The sequence below is a fragment of the Haliotis rufescens genome, unplaced genomic scaffold (assembly GCF_023055435.1).
Source record: "Haliotis rufescens isolate VD_foot unplaced genomic scaffold, xgHalRufe1.0.p SCAF_16, whole genome shotgun sequence".
NCBI lineage: Eukaryota > Metazoa > Mollusca > Gastropoda > Lepetellida > Haliotidae > Haliotis > Haliotis rufescens.
In genome coordinates, this window is record NW_025963846.1 from 31446707 (window position 1) to 31468656 (window position 21950).

A 21950-nucleotide genomic window follows, 5' to 3' on the forward strand; every position below is an offset into this window, starting at 1 on the left:
TCCACAGAACCACAAACTTGGTACATGTATTATATCAACAACCTGTTACAGGTCTAGCAGATATAGCCGAGGTTGACAACTGAGGGTAGACCTTCGGAAAAACATATTATATATATATGTATCCCTACACCTCACCTAAATCAGTATGGTTTACAGAGAGGCAACAGACAACTAAAGGGAGATAACTGCCTTGTTTGGTATGTCAGACCAAGTCTATTGACCAGATCTTCAGACAGACTGGAATATTTATGTATTGTGTAACATTTTGCCTGTCATATCTTTGAAAACCATTTGGGAGGATATCATTCATCTACACAAGTGCACAAGAAGTGTGATGCACCGCTAGAGGCCTTCACGTCACACAGGCGAGCTGTCTTTGTCTTTCTTAAAAAAAAAAAATGTTTTAAATATATATATATATGTATGGAGAGAGAGAGAGAGAGAGAGAGAGAGAGAGAGAGAGAGAGAGAGAGAATCAGTATTTTGGTGTAATGCTCGTCTGTGTTTGACCACCTGTAGTGTTGCCGAATGGCAGGTAGATCTGTATGGAAAATTACCGCATGGCATTGAGTGTTTTTTTTCCTTTCAGTGAGTGATCCCACTGAGAGATGATTCAGGACTTGGGGCATAGATTTGCATACACAGGAGACCCAGCATCCCGCTAATTTATCTTCATCTTTACAAAAACTAGATTTAGTGATAATTTTTATATTATTAATAGTTCAAGCATGATATTACAAGAATATTGCACTATTATTTCTTAACTATTTCATGTGCCCCAAATATTAAACCATCCATTTTTTTAACAGAATGAATACTACAGAGAATACAGATTGTCGTGGTTGACATGGAATGTAACGCTACAGCTGCGCTACAGTCGCGTGTCGACATGTATGATTCTGTAAAAAAACCCGCTCGCCTGTCAGCTGCAGTAGACATTACCCATGGGTGGAGGATGTTGTCATAGCAACTGCTTAATGTTCGTGTGAACACAGTGAATTAGAACATCAAGTTCGATATCATAACAGTGTTTAATGACTGAAGCACCCTTTAAATAATAACCCGGAATTTGAATTTGAGGTTCAGGGGGTTGACGCGGACTGTAGGGCAGGACCTGGGTCACAGAAACCTCACTGCAGTCTGCTGTTGCATGCAGAACACTACAAGTGTCCCGGAATTCTAACCGAGTTGATACAAAATATTCCAGATATTTCACCATGTTCCTGTCCCTTCAAAGAACCGATTCTTGTTCATGACATGAATGCTGTCAGTCAGGACAAATAAATAGACACGTAAATGTACTGCCGGCCATAAGACCCATACAACCTTGAAACCACGGCGCCATCATGAGATCTACCTCTCACAGGCCTACAGGCCGGCCATAAGACCCATACCACCTTGAAACCACGGCGCCATCATGAGATCTACCTCTCACAGGCCTACAGGCCGGCCATAAGACCCATACCACCTTGAAACCACGGCGCCATCATGAGATCTACCTCTCACAGGCCTACAGACCGGCGCTTATTTCGAATACTGGTAGCTTCAGGAGATGACTCTGGGAAATATTTGTCCGAGGTGGGAACTACCACAAGTAGCCAGCCCGACCCAGATATATATTTGTCTGTTCATCAGAAAGTTGTCTGATTATTTTGCTGGATAGCTGTGCTATTTACACTCCAGACACTGGTTATAACTGCGTACAATCTGAATAAGTCCGAGTAATGATATTGGATGATACATGGCATCTCACACTGGTGTCTTTCGCTAACCCAAATACAAAATACCTGTCTAGATACATTTGACCTCAAAATAGATTCAGGTAACATTCAAACACACTTCAACCACACGTGTGAGGTCCACCATCTACATAGACGGATCCAGGGGGTCCAAGGGGGTCCAGGGGGGTCCAGGGAGTCCAGCCCACCCCCCTTTTGAAAACCAACTGTAGTATGTTGTAGGCAGTAAAATTGATAGAGAGGATTTTGATATTTTGGACCCCTCCCTTTGAAACATGCTGGATCCGCTCTTGATCTAGATGACCTCAGGTCTCTCAGTGTCCCTGGTACTTGGGCGGACGTTTCTCTTTAAAAGCTGTCAAGCCCTCTATCCTGTCCTTGGTTGGAATAACCTGGAAAATACAATCAGTGGGTCTGTCACAGGAAGTTATGTATTTCTCTAAACAACAGTGAATTCTCCGTAGAAATATCTTCAGTGGAAATGCCTCTTACGTGCAGGGATGAGATTGGATATTTTCCTTTTTAGCTGAAACTTCTTGCAATGGAGCGTGTCCATGATTTTGGGGTGTTTATGGGGGGAAGCAATCAGATTTTAACAAATTTGTGGTCACTAAAATTCGCAAAAATTCGCAGATCCGCAGAAGATTCTCACCCCGGTATGTAGACACTGTCCTTTGGTCCGACACGCTCACTATATAAGTGTCATTATTGACATCATGAGCATCAATCCCCGCAATTGGGATACATTGACATGCGTCAACCAAGTCGAGAAGCATAGTGGCCTTTTACGGCAAGCACAGGTTCCTGAAGACCTATTCTACCCCGGATCTTCACGGGTCATCAGTGTGGTACTAAACACACAACTGACTGACTGAGACGTCACTACTCAGTGGAGTCATTAACTGACAACTGGAAGTGCCAACCAGTGTTTGAAATAATTTTAAAACACCAAAAGACCCATAAATGTTGCCTGCCCATCTTCAAAGCTACCTGCTGGCATTCAGACATTATAAATATTGAAAAACTGCAACTAAAGAGTGACACGTTGCATCTAGATTCAGTTTCAATAATACAAACAATCACCTAAGAATCTACAAGGAGTTATAATTGAACTACATACGCGAGTAGTCTTAAAACTATCTGCCAGGCAGTCGGGCAGGTCAAAGAAAATTTCATGCAGCCCAACTAAAAAGTTACCAGCCACGGACAGGCAGTTACTTCAGACACTGGTGGCCATCCCACCTGACACTATTTGCCCTGTTTGTGTCAAACGTATACTTTCAACAGTATTCCAACACGCATCTACTTGGCGGCGTTCCACCTGACACTATTTGCCCCTTTAATGTCAAACGTATACTTCCAACAGTATTTCAACACGCATCTACTTGGCGGCGTTCCACCTGACACTATTTGCCCCGTTAATGTCAAACGTATACTTCCAACAGTATTCCAACACACATCTACTTGGCGGCGTTCCACCTGACACTATTTGCCCCATTAATGTCAAAAGTATACTTCCAACAGTATTCCAACACGCATCTACTTGGCGGCGTTCCACCTGACACTATTTGCCCCGTTAATGTCAAAAGTATACTTCCAACAGTATTCCAACACGCATCTACTTGGCGGCGTTCCACCTGACACTATTTGCCCCGTTAATGTCAAAAGTATACTCCCAACAGTATTCCAACACGCATCTACTTGGCGGCGTTCCACCTGACACTATTTGCCCCGTTAATGTCAAAAGTATACTCCCAACAGTATTCCAACACGCATCTACTTGGCGGCGTTCCACTCACCTGGGCGTAGTAGGCTTCCTCAAACTTCAGACCAGACTCGAGCTCCACCTGGTGGGAAAAGAAAACTCATCATGACTACCCCGAACAAGAAAACAGCGTTATCACTATCTCCGGCCATGGGGCACATCAGAATTTTGTTTATTCATATAGTAGTGAATATAAATTATATACAAAAGGAGTCTATAAAAATTTATGAAGGGATGGGCACAAGGGGCGCTTTATGTAATCAGAAAAATAATAAAATGTAAAATGAATATACAAAAAAAAAAACTTGTCTGGAAAAAATAATTTAATTTCTAATTTAATCAGTTTTGATGAGTATCTCTTAGATAAGGTAACTACAGTACTTTCTGAAAAAACTTTTTCCCATCACAGACTCATCATGATATACAACTCACCATGACAACCTCGAATAAACAACTCACCATGACAACCTCGAATAAACAACTCACCATGACATCCTCGAATAAACAACTCACCATGACAACCTCGAATAAACAACTCGCCATGACTACCCTGAATAAACAACTCACCATGACAACCACACAAGCTTGAAATCAGACTACTCAGTGTTAGAAATTGGCACTAGTCCTGTTGTCCTTGCCAAACTGCCCAATATTTAAGGTATCATAAGGACTAGTAGAAATTTGCCATTTTAAGGGTTTTGCCATATGTTGTCAGCATTAGGAACTAGTGGACTAAAAAGTTTAGCTTCCATTACTGCTACTGCACTGTGTCAGACTTGAGACAGACTTAAGTCCACTACTTAAGTCCACTACTTAAGTCCACTACTTAAGTCCTTCTGTAATGGCCTTCAACTAAACCAGCTGAAGTTTTGTCAGTGTTTTCAAGTACACAATTCAGGAAACTAACAAGCACATGGGTTTATTTGTTTCAGGGAGTACGACAGTAAATACCAACAGTTTACCTCCAAACCCCTGTTGATTGCCTGTTTTGCCATCCTGAGTGCAATAGGACCCTGCAAAGAAACAAAGGAATAAACAACAACAACAACAATGATATTACTACTGAATCACAGGATGCATCAACAATCTCCGCTCTCTGTGAATTGGATTAAACTTGCAGGAAGTGTGTGTGGTTATATCACATGGCCACCAACATTGGTTATCACATGGCGTCAACATTGGTTATCACATGGCGCCAACATTCGTTATCACATGGACGCCAACATTGGCTATCACATGGCTGTCAACATTGGTTATCACATGGCAACCAACATTGGTTATCACATGGCACCAACATTGGTTATCACATGGCACCAACATTGGTTATCACATGGCCACCAACATTGGTTATCACATGGCCACCAACATTGGTTATTACACAGCGACCAGTATTGGTTATCACACAGCGACCAGTATTGGTTTTCACATGGCCACCTATATTGGTTATATCACATGGCGATCACCATATCACATGGTGATCAGCATTGGTTATCACATGGCGCCAACATTGGTCAGTTCATGGTCACAGCCGACCTCCTTTATCCGTTTCAACTCTACCATGGCTTTGCTTACACAGAGTATTCCTGTAAAGGATTATTCCATAATGTCTACATAAGGAAGTCCTTCATTCTCTGTAAACTTTCATAAACCTGACAAATATCAGTTGCAGACTGAAACAATGCCATCATACTTATATCACATTAACAACAAAACAAAACCATATGCTCATAAAACACCAAAATTCAATTAAGTCTGTTCATCTTAACATTGCTCTCTCATAAAACCTTGAATGTAAGGCCATTTGGCAACAACACACTTATGCTAACAACCAGATCATAAGGTTGATGTATGTCATTATTAAACTGCATCCACGTTTCAGATTTGAACACTCTTCAATACTGGTCAAAATGTCACTACACATATCCACACGGCACTCCAACATCAACCGCCTCCGTGGTCTAGTGGTAGAGCGTCCGCCCGGAGAGCGGAAGGTCCGGGGTTCGATCCCTGGCCGCGTCATACCAAATGACGTTAAAAGATGGTACTTGTTGTTACCCTGTCTGGCGCTCGGCATTAAGGGGCTAAAACAAGGACTGGTCGGCTCGGAGTCAGTATACTGTGTCTGAGTGGGGTATTCGTGTTAAACTGACTGCGGCATGGTATCTCAGTGGGCTAGCACTATAAATCGGCATCAGTCCGGACTAGTACAAGCAGCCACACAAACACACACACGTACATGCACGTCGCTATATAAGTGCAATAATCTTGGCCGCGACGTTAAACACAATTTCACCTCACCTCACCACTCCAACATCCTCGGCATTCACTGCTCACCTGAGGTAGTATTTCCTCCGCAAGTGCCAGCGACCTCTGATAGGCTGCATCACCAGCCTCATTCTGATCCACACAATGGTTGACCAGTCCGATTTGTGCCGCCTGCTGACCATCCAACACCCGCCCTGTGTAGATCAGTTCTTTGGCCAGCGCTGGTCCAAGCACCCTCGGCAACCGCTGTGTGCCTCCTGTGTGGACAGAAAGTTGGTCAGACAGCTGTGACACCGAGGTCACAGGAACCAGGGGTTGACAGTGTGATAAACCGTCTGTCTTTAGTGAGACTGTGTTGATATCTGTGACATTTCCCATAGGACATATCCTGTGTGTGATATATCCCATGTGACACATCCTGTGTGTGATATATCCCTTGTGACACTTTCTGTGTGTGATATATCCCATATGACTCATCCTATGTGTGATATATCCCATGTGACACATCCTGTGTGTGATATATCCCATGTGACACTTTCTGTGTGTGATATATCCCATGTGACTCATCCTGTGTGTGATATATCCCATGTGACACTTTCTGTGTGTGATATATCCCATGTGACAAATTCTGTGTGTGATATATCCCATGTGACACATCCTGTGTGTGATATATCCCATGTGACACTTTCTGTGTGTGATATATCCCATGTGACACTTTCTGTGTGTGATATATCCCATATGACTCATCCTGTGTGTGATATATCCCATGTGACACTTTCTGTGTGTGATATATCCCATGTGACACTTTCTGTGTGTGATATATCCCATGTGACTCATCCTGTGTGTGATATATCCCAGGTGACACTTTCTGTGTGTGATATATCCCATATGACTCATCCTGTGTGTGATATATCCCATGTGACACATCCTGTGTGTGATATATCCCATGTGACACTTTCTGTGTGTAATATCTCCCATGTGACTCATCCTGTGTGTGATATACCCCATGTGACACTTTCTGTGTGTGATATACCCCATGTGACACTTTCTGTGAGTGATATATCCCATGTGACACTTTCTGTGTGTGATATACCCCATATGACTCATCCTGTGTGTGATATATCCAATGTGACACTTTCTGTGTGTGATATATCCCATGTGACACATTCTGTGTGTGATATATCCCATATGACTCATCCTGTGTGTGACATATCCCATAGGACATATCCTGTGTGTGACATATCCCATAGGACATATCCTGTGTGTGACATATCCCATAGGACATATCCTGTGTGTGATATATCCCTTGTGACACATCCTGTGTGACATATCTAGTGTCACATAGAGGAAATCTTGAAATTAATGTGTCTCCAAATTGATATGTCTGCTGATTCCTAGCCAAAACTTTGACTCAACATTAAAGTCTATCGGTAAGAGTTGGGTCGTGTCGATCTTTGACGCAGTGGGTGGTGTCTGTCTGGACTGCTGGAGTGGTCAATGATGCCTAGTTTGACATGAGTGGGTAGAACTCTTTGCCTCAGCAGTGATAACTCACCGGATGCCTATTGTGTAATTTCTATTCTTTGAATGCCATTGTTATATACTTGTTACCACTGCTGCTTAATAAACCATGATGTGGAATATGTAGTTGTTTGTGTTTATATTCATGTTGGTATTTTCACTATCCAAAGGCCGTCTTATTGTTGACAGTCATTTTAGAGACATAATGCTAACTTTAGTAAATGCATGCAAAGACCACTCGCATTTGTTGCATTTAGTTCACGTTCTTGTTAATTTCAAGATTTACAGTATCCAGTGTGACATACCCTGTCTGACATATCCCGTGTGACATACCCCGTGTGACATACCCCGTGTGACATATCCCGTGTGACATACCCCGTGTGACATATCCCGTGTGACATACCCCGTGTGACATACCCCGTGTGACATATCCCGTGTGACATACCCCGTGTGACATATCCTGTCTGACATACCCTGTGTGACATACCCTGTCTGATATACCCTGTGTGACATATCCCGTGTGACATACCCTGTGTGACATACCCTGTCTGATATACCCCGTGTGACATATCCCGTCTGACATACCCTGTGTGACATACCCTGTCTGATATACCCCGTGTGACATACCCCGTCTGACATATCCCGTGTGACATATCCCGTGTGGGCCGCCAACATACTGACCTGCCCCAGGAATGATCGCCAGCTTCGTCTCCACCAGACCCATCTTGGCTGTAGTTGCTAAAACCAGACAACAGGAGGCATCATTTCACACCATAGTGTCCAGAATCTAGATTCATTTCTTAGAGAGAGTATTGCCTTCAGGGGGAACCTGATTCAAGTCAATCCACTAGTTGTAACAATCATCTCGCCTACCGCTTTAACATGACAGATTCCATCTTTGGTTTATCTGAGACACTGGTTTGCAATCAGGCGACTCCTTTGGTGGCCACATCACTCACATTTCAAAATACATAATGAGGACTTTAAAGACCCCCCGCACACCACAACCCCACTGTTCCCTGAACCCCCCAATTACCAATCTCACTGGTGTTAGCGACACGAAGCTCACAGCCTTGACCTCATCAATGTTCCCCATCCACCACCAATCTCTCACTGGTGTTTCACCTACATGCAACACGAAGGTCACAGCCCAAGGCCATCTCCAGACCTCCACCCAGAGCAGCGCCATCTATGGCTGCTATGACGGGGACGGGAAAGTTGTGAATCTCGTTGACAGTCCCTCGCAGCTTCTGTACGAAGGACGCCACCTGTGGATTGGTCATCTGGGCGCGTTCCTTCAAGTCAGCACCTACAACACAGCAACACTCATATCTGTCCTGATTCTGACATCTTCCCGAGGCAAGAGAGTTACCTGACTATAAAAGTCCAGTTTCCACCCTTGCCGAACTAGGCTGGTATTATGGAGTCTATACATAGTCCAATCAAAATCACACAACGAAATCAAAACCTGATTCATACACTGTCGTGCAGATATCGGTATATTGCAGGATATGCAAAGCATGTGCACCGCTAACTCGTTGTCAACAGATATTTTCCAAACCTTTCATGTTTTTAATCAAGGTGCTTATGTGATTTGATGCATTCCGCAATGTAAAAGGCCTGTTTTATCACAATATAAATCTTGATTATTAACCAGATAGTCCTAACTGTGCACCGCCATACTGTTTGAAGCAAATGCAAGTGATACGAATCTGATTGGTCAATAGGAGAGGCTTAGAAGGGACATAACTGGTAATAGCCACTGGTGGCGCTACCATCGAGGTCAGGAATTCCAGCCTTGTTCGGCAAGGTTTGAAACTTGACTTTAAAGTAAGTTAACTCTCTTGCCTCGGGCAGATGGATTCTGAGGACTTGATACAGTGCCAAATCTACTGCAACTTATGAGAAACATTTAATGGTACACACTGTTTGTTCATATCCACACTTTTATGTTATTTTGAAATAAGGAAACACCCAACTTTATGGATAACAACTTCTGGTTTACTCCATATAGCAAAGTTTTGATGTAGATTCTTACACCGTTATCAAGCTGAAAATTGGCATAAAAATCGACATCAAAACATCGCTAAATGCAGTAAATTAGAGGATCCATGTTGTATGTTTTCTTATTTACCCACCAACTTTTAGACAGTTATTTCAAAATATGTATTCAAACTTTATCTATGCATCCTCTGACTACTTTTTATGGGATTCCATTCAAAGGTACTAGATCAAGGGCACATTATGGTGAACCAGTGAATGTTGTGTTATGCCGCAGCTGGCAATATTCTCGCTGTATCTGACCCTCCTGCATATGGAGAGTGTGAGCAATGATTCAGTGATACGATACAGGGACTGTCTGTGATACGATACAGGGACTGTCTGTGATATGATAAAGGGTCTGTCTGTGATATGATAAAGGGTCTGTCTGTGATATGATAAAGGGTCTGTCTGTGATACTATACAGGGTCTGTCTGTGATATGATACAGGGTCTGTCTGTGATACGATACAGGGACTGTGTGTGATACAATACAGGGACTGTCTGTGATACGATACAGGGTCTGTCTGTGATAAGATACAGGGACTGTCTGTGATGCAGGGTCTGTCTGTGATACGATGCAGTGTCTGTCTGTGATACGTTGCAGTGTCTGTCTGTGATATGATGCAGGGTCTGTCTGTGATACGATGTAGTGTCTGTCGGTGATACGATACAGGGTCCATCTGTGATACGATACAGGGTCTATCTGTGATACGATACAGGGTCTATCAGTGATATGATACAGGGTCTATCTGTGATACGATACAGGGTCTATCTGTGACACTTACCTGCACAGAACACTCCAGGTACTTCACTCCGAATAATAAGAGCTCGGACACTGGTGTCAAATTTCACCTCCTCCAGGCCCTCGATCATCTGTAAAAACAGGGAATGAGTGAGTGGGTTGGTTTATGTTGCTTCGAAAAGTAATACAGTAATAGGTCAATTGAATGGGGAAGGAATGCCTTAGTAGGCTAGAGGAAAGTCCATGAGTGTTGTGGGAGGAATGCCTGTGTGTCTCGGAGGAATGTCTGTGTGTGTCGGAGGAATGCCTGTGTGTGTCGAAGGACTGCCCATCATAGCTGTTGAAGGAATGCCTGTGAGTGTTGGAGGAATGCCTGTGAGTGCTGTGGGAGGAATGCCTGTGAGTGTTGTTGGAGGAATGCCTGTGAGTGTTGTGGGAGGAATGCCTGTGAGTGCTGTGGGAGGAATGCCTGTGAGTGTCGGAAGAATACCTGAGTGTGTCAGAGGAATGCCCATGAGTGTTGTGGGAGGAATGCCTGTGAGTGTTGTTGGAGGAATGCCTGTGAGTGTTGTGGGAGGAATGCCTGTGAGTGCTGTGGGAGGAATGCCTGTGAGTGTCGGAAGAATACCTGAGTGTGTCAGAGGAATGCCCATGAGTGTTGTGGGAGGAATGCCTGTGAGTGTTGTGGGAGGAATGCCTGTGAGTGTCGGAAGAATACCTGAGTGTGTCAGAGGAATGCCCATCAGTGTTGTGGGAGGAATGCCTGTGAGTGTTGTTGGAGGAATGCCCGTCAGTGTTGTGGGAGGAATGCCTGTGAGTGTTGTTGGAGGAATGCCTTTGAGTGTTGTGGGAGGAATGCTGTGAGTGCTATGGGAGGAATGCCTGTGAATGTTGTTGGAGGAATGCCTGTGAGTGTTGTGGGAGGAATGCCTACGAGTGTTGTTGGAGGAATATGTGTCAGTGTTGTGGGAGGAATGCCTGTGAGTGTTGTGGGAGGAATGCCTGTGAGTGTTGTGGGAGGAATGCCTGTGAGTGTTGTGGGAGGAATGCCTGTGAGTGCTGTGGAAGGCATGCCTGTGAGTGTTGTTGGAGGAATGCCTGTGAGTGCTGTTGGAGGAATGACTGTGAGTGCTGTGGGAGGAATGCCTGTGAGTGTTGTGGGAGGAATGCCCGTGAGTGTTGTGGGAGGAATGCCTACGAGTGTTGTTGGAGGAATATGTGTCAGTGTTGTGGGAGGAATGCCTGTGAGTGTTGTGGGAGGAATGCCTGTGAGTGTTGTGGGAGGAATGCCTGTGAGTGTTGTTGGAGGAATGCCTGTGAGTGCTGTTGGAGGAATGACTGTGAGTGCTGTGGGAGGAATGCCTGTGAGTGTTGTGGGAGGAATGCCCGTGAGTGCTGTGGGAGGAATGCCTACGAGTGTTGTTGGAGGAATATGTGTCAGTGTTGTGGGAGGAATGCCTGTGAGTGTTGTGGGAGGAATGCCTGTGAGTGTTGTGGGAGGAATGCCTGTGAGTGTTGTGGGAGGAATGCCTGTGAGTGCTGTGGGAGGAATGCCTGTGAGTGTTCGGGGAGGAATGCCTGTGAGTGTTCGGGGAGGAATGCCTGTGAGTGTTGTGGGAGGAATGCCTGTGAGTGTTGTTGGAGGAATGCCTGTGAGTGTTGTGGGAGGAATGCCTGTGAGTGTAGAAATGAGGCTGACTCATGTGATGAATTCTGTTACCTAAACAATACATAACAGTATTCTTAGCTGACCACTGTTGTGTACTTGATGTTTCTACATGTAGCATGACCGTTGGTCTGACAGTGTGTTTGATGTGCACATTGTGTTAAGATCAGGCACAATCACCAGGTTGGTAATCACTTCAGTGTCAGTCAATGTTTTGTCAGTTTTATTGCACAATTATCAGTGACAATTCATTGCAAAGGAACCATGTAAACATATTTGGCATGATACTGCCTGTCTGCTGACTGTTGTCTGTGACTGAACAAGATGGCATCCTTCCTGAACTTCCTCTTCCTGAAACGTGACATCATGGTAGTTTCTGTATCCTCCTTCCCTTCTATCATAATTACACACTCATCACACCTCTCCCCTTCTATCATAATTACACACTCATCTCACTTCTCCCCTTCTATCATAATTACACACTCATCTCACTTCTCCCCTTCTATCATAATTACACACTCATCTCACCTCTCCCCTTCTATCATAATTACACACTCATCTCACTTCTCCCCTACTATCATAATTACACACTCATCTCACTTCTCCCCTTCTATCATAATTACACACTCATCTCACTTCTCCCCTTCTATCATAATTACACACTCATCTCACTTCTCCCCTACTATCATAATTACACACTCATCTCACCTCTCCCCTTCTATCTTAATTACACACTCATCTCACCTCTCCCCTACTATCATAATTAGACACTCATCTCACTTCTCCCCTTCTATCATAATTACACACTCATCTCACCTCTCCCCTACTATCATAATTACACACTCATCTCACTTTTCCCCTTCTATCATAATTACACACTCATCTCACTTCTCCCCTTCTATCATAATTACACACTCATCTCACCTCTCCCCTTCTATCATAATTACACACTCATCTCACTTCTCCCTTTCTATCATAATTACACACTCATCTCACTTCTCCCCTTCTATCATAATTACACACTCATCTCACTTCTCCCCTACTATCATAATTACACACTCATCTCACCTCTCCCCTTCTATCATAATTACACACTCATCTCACCTCTCCCCTTCTATCATAATTACACACTCATCTCACCTCTCCCCTTCTATCATAATTACACACTCATCTCACTTCTCCCCTTCTATCATAATTACACACTCATCTCACCTCTCCCCTTCTATCATAATTACACACTCATCTCACTTCTCCCCTTCTATCATAATTACACACTCATCTCACTTCTCCCCTTCTATCATAATTACACACTCATCTCACCTCTCCCCTTCTATCATAATTACACACTCATCTCACCTCTCCCCTTCTATCATAATTACACACTCATCTCACCTCTCCCCTTCTATCATAATTACACACTCATCTCACTTCTCCCCTTCTATCATAATTACACACTCATCTCACCTCTCCCCTTCTATCATAATTACACACTCATCTCACCTCTCCCCTTCTATCATAATTACACACTCATCTCACTTCTCCCCTTCTATCATAATTACACACTCATCTCACCTCTCCCCTTCTATCATAATTACACACTCATCTCACTTCTCCCCTTCTATCATAATTACACACTCATCTCACCTCTCCCCTTCTATCATAATTACACACTCATCTCACCTCTCCCCTTCTATCATAATTACACACTCATCTCACTTCTCCCCTTCTATCATAATTACACACTCATCTCACCTCTCCCCTTCTATCATAATTACACACTCATCTCACCTCTCCCCTACTATCATAATTACACACTAATCTCACCTCTCCCCTTCTATCATAATTACACACTCATCTCACTTCTCCCCTTCTATCATAATTACACACTCATCTCACTTCTCCCCTTCTATCATAATTACACACTCATCTCACTTCTCCCCTTCTATCATAATTACACGCTCATCTCACCTCTCCCCTTCTATCATAATTACACACTCATCTCACCTCTCCCCTTAACACCCATAAGTATCATGTTCTTTTTCTTAAAATCTCGTTTGTAAGAAAAAGGAAAACTTATAACTCTAAACATGCTCAATGCTGATTAAATGTGCTTGATATCTTATCAGCCCTTGGATTTCCGACGATTATGCTATAATTCTTATTGGAATATTGAAAGATATTTGCGTCAATTTTAAAAAATATATTAAACAAATCCAAGTCATCATATGGTACTACATCTACATCAAGAATGTCAAGCCCAGCAGCAAGATTATTAAACCCACCCTTGTCACATCTAAACTAAATATACATTCAATGATCTTTTGTTCAAGATGATACACTTTCAAGGAAAAAATCATCCTGACAGCCAGAAATAAATGTGAAAATGTTGAATTGACAGACTCCACCCCACAGACATTCATCGGTTTCAGTATTTTAACAGACCCGTGAAGATCCGGGGTAGAATAGGTCTTCAGCGACCCATGCTTGCTGTTAAGGCGACTATGCTTGTCGTAAGAGGCGACTAACGGGATCAGGTGGTCAGGCTCACTGACTTGGTTGATGCATGTCTTCTATCCCAAGTGTGATGTCAATCACTGGATTGTCTGGTCCAGACTCGATTATTTACAGACCACCGTCATATAGCTGGAATATTGCTGGATGCGGCGTTAAGCAACAAATACACAAACAAACATTATTTTAGCAACACTGAGCCATTGTTGTCTACTATATTAAGTTAATCGACAACATTAGGATAGATGAACAAGAACACAGTCACCTGATCTATAGTGTGGGCTGGAAGCAACATTATTGTCATGGAGACAACCCCAGTCTGTGATACGGAGGGTCAATTATAGTAACAGCTAGTCAGGTCACGCCCTGGTGGAACGGCTCCATTCAGGCAACACATACTGAATATGGACGAGCCCTAAATACTGGGAGTTTATAAGAGCGGAGCATTTATCATGCTGTTAACAATCTTCAAAACATTGACCCTATCCATGAAGCAGGAACACTGTTCTACCCTGATAACTCTAGCTGTGCAGCGCAGTGTCTGAATCCATGTTCAGGGCCCCATGACTTCAATATGGATATATGGAAATGAATATGATCTCACCATCTTGATGATGTTTCTCCCCATGGAATTCCTGGCTTTGAACCGACGCATGGAAAACACAACAATTCCTGGAACAGTGATTAATGTCCAATATTTAGGAAAGTGAGAGAGAGAGAGGGAGATGGGTGGGATGAGGTGAAATGGGGTTTAACGTCCAGTCCAAGATTATTGCACTTATATAGCGACGTGGGAGGGAGGGAGAGAGAGAGTGAGAGAGGGAGGAAGGGAGAGGGAGAGGAAGGAGAAAGAGTGAGAGAGAGAGAGAGAGGGAGAGAGATGGAGAGAGGGAGGAAGGGAAAGAGGGAGAGGGAGAGAGAGGAAGGGAGAGGGAGAGAGAGGGGAGGGAGAGGAAGGAGGAAGGGAGGGAGTGGAAGGAGAGAGAGAGAGTGAGAGAGAGAGAGAGAGGGAGGGAGATGGAGAGAGGGAGGAAGGGAAAGAGGGAGAGGGAGAGAGAGGAAGGGAGAGGGAGAGAGAGGGGAGGGAGAGAGAGAGGGGAGGGGGAGAGAGAGAGAGAGAGAGAGAGAGAGAGGGAGAGAGAGAGAGAGAGGGAGGGAAGAGAGAGGGAAGAGAGAGAGAGAGAGAGACAGACAGACACACACACACATGAAAATATCCACTTTGCAGGTCACTTGATGAGATAAACATGTTATCAGACCAGAAAGACAAACAACATCTACATATTTGTTTTCCATCACCAAATACATGCAGACATGAAATAGCAACATGAATCACAGTTGCAAATATTTCATTCTGAGTTATAAGCAGGGTTAGAAATTGGCACTAGTCCTGTAGTCCTTGCCAAACTGCCCAATGGTAAAGGTATCATAAGGACTAGTAGAAAATTGCCATTTTTAAGGGTTTTGCTATATGTTATCATTATAAGGACAAGTTGACGAAAACTGTTAGTTACCGCTGAAAATGCACGTTTATTTCATATTGGACAGACTTGGAGATGTTCTTCCTTCCCTTTGAAGCTGTTTCTATGGTTATAAGTAGCTTACATGGATGTCAGTCGTATACACACTCTAACCAAGCTAACTCTACCTTTCTGATCGCCATCCAGGTAACTGATACTGAATTCTTCACTGTTTTGTTGGGGAGAAAACAGTGCACTTTCTTCAACTTTTGAATCTGCCATATTCTCCTCAGACATCAACTTTGAATAAGCTTCTGCGGTATCCCCCACCCTCTGTGTATCATGGAGCTGAGGAATGATTCATTTGTATGCGAAGGAGGACATGACGTCATAAGTTTCACTTTCCCCAAATTAGAACCAATGAATGATCCTAAGCAAGGACTTTGAATTCCTGACTGATATTGACGTTCAAAACATCTCTTTTGTTTTTTATCTTCATGAAGACATGTAGAACCAGCATATCATTTTCCAAACCATGGAAACCTAAAGTTTTTTGTAATTTCAGAGGCCAAATAACTAAATTTCAAGCACACAGCCATAAAAAGCACATCAGATCATATCCCCGTACAACTCCGTAGATAGCATATCATTTTGCAGACTTATGAAAATACATTAAACTATGGTTATAATGAACGCGCTTGTAACAAACTGACGGATATAATGAACTGTATTTTTGGTCCCGCTCAATTGCTGTATATACACTGTATATGCTCATAACGAACTAACATAGCTGTCACATTGAGTTCGTTATAGACATAGTTTACAGTATATAATTCAATTTCTAACCCTGTTGGCTTAATATTAGTTTTTGTGTTCATAGTTCGAGTAAACATAACAAACTGCGTTCACACTTTACGAAAACATGTCACAAGGATGTACACAGTGTGCACTCCCGCCTTTACCTACATTGGATTACACGAAGGGCTAATTTCTTGGAAACAACGTGAGTCAACCACTGACAGAACATCAATTTACATCCTCGACCGGTGACCAGGTGAACCTCAGCGTCAGACCGTATCTAATCACAGTCTAATGTCCACACTATAACCGCCATGTTACATTGCTTCGTCATCAAGGGTTATAACTGTCATCTGGTCGTAGGATAGCGTCAGTGCACCAGAGCAGGTAGTAAACACTGACTTGCCGAATCTACCCTTGTTCGATCACCTCACGTTTCTCAACAAAACATCGCCCGACTGCACTCACAGTCACACCGAGTCGTCCCCGCACCATCAACATTACCCTTACTCTGTACCTTTGCGATCGCCATCCAAATAGTTGAGGTGAAATTCATCTTCTAATGGTTGTGGGGCATCTGTTTTGATCTTTCTACTAGCTGTCACCCCTGTAATTCTTGTCAGGAGGGTGCCGGACTTACGAACATGACCCAGCATCACTCTTGTTAGACTGGAAGCTGCCATCTTGAATTTGACATTTGACCTTTGACATTAGTTGAACTTGGGGCTATTCCAAAACATGGATTGTGCACGGAGCAACAAGAGCCTTCTCATGAAGGAATCGGATCAAGGAAAACAAATAAACGTAAACTCCATGGCATATTACATCTTGATATATTCCAGCTCTAATTATGTTTTCATGCATACACGTAGATAGAATGTAGATGACTGTGGCGTGTACATTTGAATTTATCATCCAACATAGCCCAACAAATACATCATAATATATACTACTCAAAAGAAGTTAAGGATCACCTGATTCTTTCATATTACAATAGTTAATCTCTCATGTCATGACAGATTAACATTACCAATATGAAAGAATCGGGTGATCCTTAACTTCTTTTGAGTAGTATATATATATATATAAATTCAAATGTACGCGTGTTTGTTTATATTAAGGAAGCGGCTCACTTGACTGCGACATCCGTTCATTTGAGCTATATGACTAGACCTGGCTTTCAAACACGACATTCCGTGTAATACCCCTGTGTATCTTATGTCAGCAAGTTAAAAATGTATCATTCACCTACCTTTTAAACTCTCATTATGCGATATTGTGTTGCGGATATTTTTGGACATTGACGATTTCCACAAATGTTATTGTAATTAAAAGATCGAGATAGCCAGTGCTCCAGTAAAGACATAAAAAAACGAAAGAAACTTTCATTCCGATAAATAAAATATATATGTTGTTCTGAAATAGTAGAATTTGTAAAGTGGACAGGTAACTATATAGAGATGGCTGAATTTGCTCAGGTCGTTCATATTTTTCATTACATTCATGGCCCTTGTCGAACGTATGTTACCGAGATATTATGACGTCTAGGTTGGAAGAAGGAAGAATTCACGTGGGGGTAGTCCTGCACCATGACTGTGGAATTTATGTTTTTTAGGTATTCTTTTTACTAACAGCCTAGGCAAGTCTAGATCAAACTAATCAAGTCTAGTTTGCTTGAAAACAACAGAAAAAAGAAAGGTTCTTTCGAAATAAATGTTTTTATTATTTCAAAGACATGTTTTCATTGACTAAGTGTTTGTCTAAGGTGGGGGTTTCATGGAGGATTCGTGGCATCTATTCTGTCTGTAGGTCAATCGGGAATATGACAATATATAATCAAATGATAATATGTAGCTGTAGCGGCCATACAATTTCCGAGTCCCATGATGGGATTCGAACCACGGTCCTTCTGATCCGAGGTTGGACGCATTGTCCACATGACCAAAGAGGTTAACCCCGTCAGCAAGCTGACAAGGTAAGGATGTCATCTGTGGTATGACTCCACGCCCTGCTACATACTCCCCCGTCAACAGAAGGCACGTCCCGGGCTGCATAGTAGGGTACTGAGGCTTATTTTGCTCACATTTAATATGAACATGCTCAGCCCCACGTTGGGCGCCAATGTAGTGGCCATAAAATGTCCGAGTCCCGCGATGGGATTCGAACCCCGGACCTTCTGATCCGAGGTTGGACGCGTTGTCCACATGACCAAAGAGGTTAACCCCGTCAGCAAGCTGACAAGGTAAGGATGTCATCTGTGGTATGACTCCACGCCCTGCTACATACTCCCCCGTCAACAGAAGGCACGTCCCGGGCTGCATAGTAGGGTACTGAGGCTTATTTTGCTCACATTTAATATGAACATGCTCAGCCCCACGTTGGGCGCCAATGTAGTGGCCATAAAATGTCCGAGTCCCGCGATGGGATTCGAACCCCGGACCTTCTGATCCGAGGTTGGACGCGTTGTCCACATGACCAAAGAGGTTAACCCCGTCAGCAAGCTGACAAGGTAAGGATGCCATCTGTGGGATGACTGCACGCCCTGCTACATACATATATAACTTTTTGCCTCCAACAGATCTATTGTTGACCAGAGCACAGATTCTGCAGCCTGTGAGGACACGGGCGTCCCTGAGTACACTGTCACAGAGAATGGATCCAGAAGGGTAAATCACTCTTACTAGATCACCATTGCAACACAAATGTTCACAAAGTAAGTAACATAAGAGAAAATGTCTCAGTCTGCTGAAGATCTAATCTATGAACTGTAATACAACCAAGTCTTTGAAAGGCATTTAGAAGTGATACACATAAGGTAGAGAATTTATGGTTGGTTGGTTTGTTGTTTAACGCCGCACTCAGCAATATTCCAGCTATATGAAGGCGGTCTGAAAATAATCGAGTCTGGACCAGTGAGTCCAGTGATTGATATCATGAGCATCGATCCACGCAATTTGGATCGATGGCATGCATCAACCAAGTCAGCGAGCCTGACCACCCGATCCCGTTGGTCGCCTTTTACGACAAGCATGGGTTGCTGAAGACCTATTCTACCCCGGAATCTTCACGGGTAGAGAATTTATGGATGTTGACCTCTTTATCATTGAGGAATACAACGTTTCGGAGTATATGCTTTCTCTTTCATCAGGTGAATGATAAGGGAGTAAGCATGTACTCCGAATCGTTGTGTTTCCTCTTTCTTCTGTGCATATTCTCAACACTTTCTTCACTGTATCATACAGGCACGTTCATTTAATTATTACTTTATTTATCTGTAAACTTAGTACACTATGTGTTTTAAGCATTGTTGTTGTGTGCAGTATTTTAGCTAGCATTGTATCATGACATTGTAATGTATTCTTAATTCAACTAATGTGTATTTGACTGAGGTATTAACCAAGTTTTATAATATGGATATAAACTGATTAGAAGTGATATATGTATATGTATCATGTATATATGTATGGTATTTTGTAGAATTTATAATGCTAGTATTCCATACATGCTACTGTAACTGTAGGTATGGTATATGTATATGTAGTATACTTATTTGTGCGGGACTATTCACTGTACGTCTTTAAAAGAGAGTTGAGCCTGCATCCCTGAGACGAAGCATGATATTTATCTTTTATTATTTGTGCACGATTAACTCTTTATAAAGTGTAATGTGTTTTATCTAGAGGGATTTGCACAAGTATATATGCCAAAAGGAATGAACTGTAAATATAAAGGTATTACAGTAGAACCCGGATATAACGAACCCGGACATTATTTCGTTTATTGTGTTTTGTCTTATCCAAGATGGCGGACGTTTCCGAGCGAAAACGTGTATAACGAACAACGGATATAACGAACTGATTTTTCTGGTCCCTTGTAGTTCGTTATATCCGTGTTCTACTGTATTACTATTGTTGTTATCTCGTGCCTTTATACTGCTCATACCCATGGTGTTTATTATCAAATTATGTTTTAGGGCAGATCGACTACCTTGTAGTACCCGCTCCACGCTCATTCAAATAAATCCCTTTTGACCCTACAAATATTCCCTTATCATTGAGACGACCACAAGTTCCGCTGTTACACATTAACAAGAGATAACTGAACAAGCAAAAAATACAGAGTGCTAGAAAAAATCGATTCCTCAATAAATAGTCACAACTATGAGATTCGAACGAATTACATTGTATTTCGAAATTTGTCCAAAAAAACTCTCGATCAAAGGAATCTATAGTAAAAAGATACGAAAATGTCATGTAACAAATATTATGGGTTTTAAATTATCCTAATGACGTACAAATTCTGGTTAATTTAAGAATTGACTTTCACTTTGTGTGAGTTCACTGGAGTATGAACTTTCATAGAGTGACGGCCAAACTGTATGAACGTCGGAGCTTGGTCTAAAAATGCGCGAGTGTCATTTGGCCTAGGGATGAAGTCTTTATGAACAGAACGACTTGCCGTGTTCCTGTAAATACAATGATATTGGACAGGGTGTGATATGTGATCGTGTTAGGAATGGGGATAAGAATTGTTTCCTTGCCTTTTGGGATAATTAACAAAATAGTGTGGGAAAATGTCACCGAGGCTGATTTGTAGACTTCCGGAATATTTATATTTCTAATTTCTGCCATTCTGTACTCATGTCGAAGGTCAAAACCTTGCACGTGATTTGCAGACAATTACCCGCAGTGGTTCATTTTAAAACGTCCAATGACGTTGAGAACATTAATTAACATGACAAAAAGTCTGCCTCGTCCTTTGTTGGTTTTGAATCTTAGCGTTGGAGAATGACCATTTCCTCTGTTGTCTGTAGCATTGATGGATTGCCAAATCGCTATGCAGAGTTGCGTCCCTTATTCGTGCCAGACATTATGATGATGGGTTCGAATCCCGGTTCGACCATGGGCCAACAACACCACGGGCTTTCCTCCCACTTCAAGCTGACATCAAGCGGTACGGTCACTGGAAAGTGACTAGACTGGTATTACGACCCGGTGACATCTCCAACGTAAGTGAGTGAGTGAGTTGGGTTTAACGCCGCTTTAAACAGTATTCCAGTCATATCACGGCGTGTCAGCTTAATGTTGGAGGAAAGCCCCAAGTGATGCAGGTCTCAGACGTTTACCACTTCGGTGAAACCCACGAGCACGGGTATGGTGCTGACAAACCTAGAAACATAATCGGGGCGAACCGGGATTCGAACCCACAATCATAGGTTTCTGGCGTGCCCAAGGGAGGCAACTCTGCACAGCGAATCGCGGCGCCTTAGACGACTGGGTCACCCGTGCCCCCCACCACAATCAGATGTGACGTGGTGCACTGCACGGTGAGATCATCTGGTGTTGGGAGGATGCGGCTTGCTTTGAGAATGTTCTGGGTTCAATCATGCGATGTTAATCCTACTTATTCTAAGATGTACATCAACAGACTTTATACTTCAA

The 21950-nt window shown here is 42.8% G+C and overlaps 2 protein-coding genes across 6 annotated transcripts; both read right to left on the reverse strand.

Annotated features, from left to right (window-relative positions):
• Positions 1-1012: 1012 nt before the first annotated feature.
• On the reverse strand, positions 1013-17205 carry LOC124113483 (methylglutaconyl-CoA hydratase, mitochondrial-like). 5 transcript variants are annotated; one of them, XR_007221657.1, is made up of 10 exons: positions 17027-17205; positions 14856-14923; positions 10118-10205; positions 8420-8599; positions 7972-8028; positions 5839-6026; positions 4467-4517; positions 3539-3586; positions 1500-2131; positions 1013-1357 (listed from the first exon to the last, which is right to left on the reverse strand). XR_007221657.1 is itself a non-coding variant. In XM_048397123.1 (9 exons), exons 1-9 carry the CDS (start codon positions 17190-17192, stop codon positions 2054-2056), a joined length of 924 nt encoding a protein of 307 aa, XP_048253080.1. In that variant the 5' UTR covers positions 17193-17205; the 3' UTR covers positions 1013-2053. The 5 variants fall into 5 exon arrangements, 2 of the variants coding, with proteins under 2 accessions (XP_048253080.1, XP_048253081.1); XR_007221655.1 differs by having other exon boundaries at positions 1013-1428; XR_007221656.1 differs by having other exon boundaries at positions 1013-1326; positions 1398-2131.
• Positions 10214-14847, reverse strand: LOC125381037 (histidine-rich glycoprotein-like). Its single transcript, XM_048397122.1, has one exon. It carries the CDS (start codon positions 11859-11861, stop codon positions 10296-10298), a length of 1566 nt encoding a protein of 521 aa, XP_048253079.1. The 5' UTR covers positions 11862-14847; the 3' UTR covers positions 10214-10295.
• Positions 17206-21950: the final 4745 nt, after the last annotated feature.